The 4,292-nt window shown below is 35.9% G+C and overlaps 1 protein-coding gene across 1 annotated transcript; it reads left to right on the top strand.

Moving 5' to 3' along the window:
* The first annotated feature begins 394 nt into the window (after positions 1 to 394).
* LOC148977425 (uridylate-specific endoribonuclease C) lies at positions 395 to 3,589 on the top strand. The gene is made up of 8 exons (XM_089116387.1): positions 395 to 528; positions 860 to 919; positions 1,031 to 1,130; positions 1,214 to 1,325; positions 2,227 to 2,348; positions 2,611 to 2,723; positions 2,820 to 2,970; positions 3,067 to 3,589. Exons 1-8 carry the CDS (start codon positions 452 to 454, stop codon positions 3,325 to 3,327), a joined length of 996 nt encoding a protein of 331 aa, XP_088972513.1. The 5' UTR covers positions 395 to 451; the 3' UTR covers positions 3,328 to 3,589.
* The last annotated feature ends 703 nt before the right edge of the window (positions 3,590 to 4,292 follow it).

Here is a 4,292-nt window from a genome sequence, read left to right as displayed (position 1 = left end):
CAGCGCAGAAAATGTGAAAAAGAGCTGCACGCATAAATTCCGCATTTGACGCAAGGATGCTCGTCCATTTCCGGTTGTGGAGATTAAAGCGGAGGAAAACCGAGGAAAACGGGATTATGGCAGAGTCTTCCAAATTTACTGTCCTCCAGTCTTTGAAATGAAACATACATACGTTTAGATGTAATATTATATATAGTTATATTTATTTAATATAATTTTAAAAAGAAGCATAAACACAACGAGGGGTGTCTGTTTTATCTGTTTTTGTGACTAACGTTTCTTTATTATAACCATGGAGTGTAAAATTCAATAAAAATTCTCGGTATTGCATTGGACTCTACGAAATAGCGCCGTGCATAGAGCCCAAAATAAAAACTGTCTTACCCTTCTTGACCAATCACAGACAACTTATCCTAAGCCCCGCCCATTTGTTGTTTTGGTGTACATTTTCATGATACAAAAGAGGAAAACTACACAAGCTCGCGTTCATCTGTTCACGCGCATCATTGCAACAACCATGCGCAGAGGGTATGTTGAACACTTTTATATTTTGCATATAAACGGCGTCTTTAAAGAGCATTTTAAAAAGCAGAATAGTTTTACAAAAGGTCATTCATTGTAACGTTGTGATTTTTAATACCTTGTTTCGGGCACCTCTGAATTTGCATTTATGTTTGTATGTTCATTTGTTTACTGTAGAATATTCTCTTTGGTTTTAACTTTTGCGATTTGATATTTCATCATTAAATTATTCATGTAAATAGGTAGCAGGCATGAAATATACTATATACTACAAAAATATCCTCTATATACACATATAATCACACACACACTTCATTCTTATGTTTGTGTGTTGCAGGTATGATTGTGGCTGGATCCTTGTGCTGTTGGCACTGTTTAATTTCAGTGATGCAGCAAGGTAAAATATTTTCCAATTTGACCTGTAACTTATACATGAATGCAATGCACTACACCTGAGAACTGTTTATACAAGTTTTAGACAATTCACTTTTTTTCTCTACACTCTCAGTCAAACTGTCAACCAGGAGCTTTCGAATATTTTCAATGAGCTCTGGAAGCTGGATGTGAATCGCCTGAAGCCTGGAACTGATTACAATATCACACTACAGGTGTTAGTATTTTTTAATGTCCCACGATATTAAGTATAGTGACCAATCATGTATTACATTAAATCATCTAACATTTCTTTTAGGGCAAAGCTGGTTACATAGCACAGGGAAGCACAAGTGCGGTTGACCATGCCTCATCCCCACTGTTTTCCAGTGTCGATGTGGCCAAATTGGAAGGCATTGCCACGTATGCACGTATGTTTCTTTTGTAAAAATCCAACACCTAAAGAAAAAAGATTCTAGCAACCTTTAATCATGTTGTCAGTTTGCAAAAAAGAAGGTTTTATCCATTGCAGCTGTGCTAAAACATGTAACAGAGACACACCAAGAGTTGCATGTTTAGGCAGGTAGTTAATCTTAAAGTTGATTGGTGGAATGTTCAATGTTGCATTCAGTCCCTTCTTTTGGTGGAGTTCGGGTTAGGGCACATTTCCCCTGGGAAACCACTAATATATTGGTTAAAAAACGTGAATCTGAAATGTTATTTTAAAACCTCATGCATATAATCTTAAATCATTTCACATATTTTGAATTTATGAGGTTGAATAGGATAGCAAAATATACATGATATACACATTTTCACATTTACAACACAAGACAGGGAACATACCAGTTTCGTTAGGCACAATTATTAAGATACAAAAAAGTAAACACTTCAACCTTGAGGATCATACGTTTTCTGTCTTTCTGCTTTAATTTAGATGTCTTTGAGACTTTATAGAATAGTTCACCCAAAAATGAAGCCATCTTAGGTGTTTATGACTTCACAATCAGAGTTATATTACAAAAAAAAATCCTGGCGCTTCACAGTTTATAATGGGAGTGAGTTTGACCCTAGATTTTGAAGCCCCAAAAAAAGCTGATCATCCATAATAAGAGTAATCCATACGCCGGCTCTGGGGGGGTTTATACATTTTCATTTTGGGGTGAACTAACCCTTTTAAAATTCTCACAAAATCACAAAGAAATAAAGTGAAAGAAGGTTTACTTTTCTTCTATTTACATGTGAATATGATACCTAACCACCAAAGTGACCAGAAATTAAATTGTTTTCACCAACCAAAACTGGTCGGTGATTTTTCTCGTCTCTCAACAGGTTTCATGAAGCTCTTGGACAACTATGAGAGGTCCACTGGTGTGGCAGAGAGGGTGACCACTGAGGAGGTGACTGAAAATAACTCCTTTCTGGATGCTATCTTAGATACTGCAGTCATGAAGGTACAGTATGACTCAAATTTTACCCTTAACCAAATAAAAAATCTTCTCCTCTTGTTTCTCAAGGCAATAACAAAAAAAAATGAAAAGTATTTAAAGTACTACATGTAAAGACAAGTTCACTTTTTTTTTTCTTGTTGCTAACCAAAATATTGTGGTTGTTCCCTGCCACCACACCCTGTTCTTAACAGCTGCTTATTATGCCAAGAAAAGAGTGTGGAAGGGCGTATGATGATATTTTATGAATGGTGTTTTACTCCCTTAGCGTGCCCACCGGTACCTGATCGGTAAGGGGAAATCACGCTCCGATCTGAGACAGTTTAAGAGTCAGTTGTACTACATGTGGTTCCGCCTTTATCATAGAGACAGAAATGGAGGGTAAGCAACATACACCAGCGTAACATTAAAAATGTCTATCTTTTATTCCCTATCTGCTCTAATTATAAAATGCATCACTATCGTTCTTCCAAAAAGGGAGGACTCCAGTGGATTTGAGCATGTGTTTGTTGGGGAAACCAAATTTGGCAGAGAAATCATGGGTCTTCACAACTGGGTCCAGATTTACTTGCAAGAGAAGCAGAATCTTCTTGATTACAAGGGCTACAAATCCAAGGACAATAATGTGGTACTTCTTTCATCAATAAATACGAAAATAACACAACAAATTGATTGTTCTGTGTGCAGACTTTGTTGAATTTGTGTTTGTTTCTCTTCCACGCAGCCTGATGACGACGATCATGTCTTGAACGTGCAGTTCAGCTGGCATGGTTTGGTCAAGCCAGTGGCCAGCGCCTTTGTTGGTGTGAGTCCTGAGTTCGAGATGGCAATCTTTACCATCCTGTTCCTCACGTCCAATGAGAAGACCACCACAGCTGTGGTCAATGTGGATGAGTACCAGCTGGAGATGGTGGTGCACAGACATGGCCGCTCTATCGGGACCGCTTATCCCAAACTGCTTAGCAGCAACAACAGACACGTGTAAATCCCACATACTGTGTCCTGACAATAGTTTTTCACATTTTTAAAGAATTAGATTTTAAAGGCACATTGCAATTTTAAATGCGTAGATATGGGAGAAGTCTTCAATTTAGATGCTTGCCTTGTTTACTAATATGTTAACAAACAACAGTATACTGATTATATACTCATTTAGAGAGTTTTTTTTTTGCCTGTTTTTACCACGACTGCTGTTATATACAGAGTTGTTTACAGAGCTTTCACATTAAAAATAATTTCTTGATCCACTTGTGATTGTTTATTTGCAGAACTCTTTCTTTATTTATTCGACTGTCTCTACGATATATACGTTACAATGGTGAATTAAAGATCGCAACTTCTGTATCATGTCAACTTTAAAAAAATGCTATAATCATTATATAATTGTTACACATACAGGTTCATTGCATATATATGATTTTAAAAATTCATTTGTCACACCACAGCACGATTCAAGTTAACTGCAAACAATAAATGCATACAAAAATAAATCAAAATAAACAATGTGATTAAAAAAATTGTATTAAAAATACGACTCCATCTACTCCAAATATTCACAATGGGTCCAAAGGTTTAAATTAAACCACCAGTGAAAAGGCTTTTATTTTGCATTTTTCAATTCAATCCAAAACAAACATTCAAATTAAAAGCTGATTTAAAAAAAATACTATGAATGTATTTGTATTAGATCTGTTCATCTGAGCATGAACATGTGCTCCAGAATAGCATAAGTGCCTCAGGTTTAATAAAAGCGTATACTATAATTTTAATCCAGCTTTTAAGTATGGTATCAAATTAAAAATATGAATTTGTCTATTGTTTTATACCTATTTTTTTATACATATGGTCACATGTACGTGATAAAAATAAAAAATAAACTGTGGACAATAAACTGTGTCGGAATATATGTGTGCGCATTGCGTTGCTCCCCGGTCTGGTTTTCATGTTACA

This window comes from Pimephales promelas, chromosome 10, assembly GCF_988280905.1.
Source record: "Pimephales promelas chromosome 10, fPimPro1.hap1.1, whole genome shotgun sequence".
NCBI lineage: Eukaryota > Metazoa > Chordata > Actinopteri > Cypriniformes > Leuciscidae > Pimephales > Pimephales promelas.
This window is presented reverse-complemented; position numbering and strand designations above follow the sequence as displayed.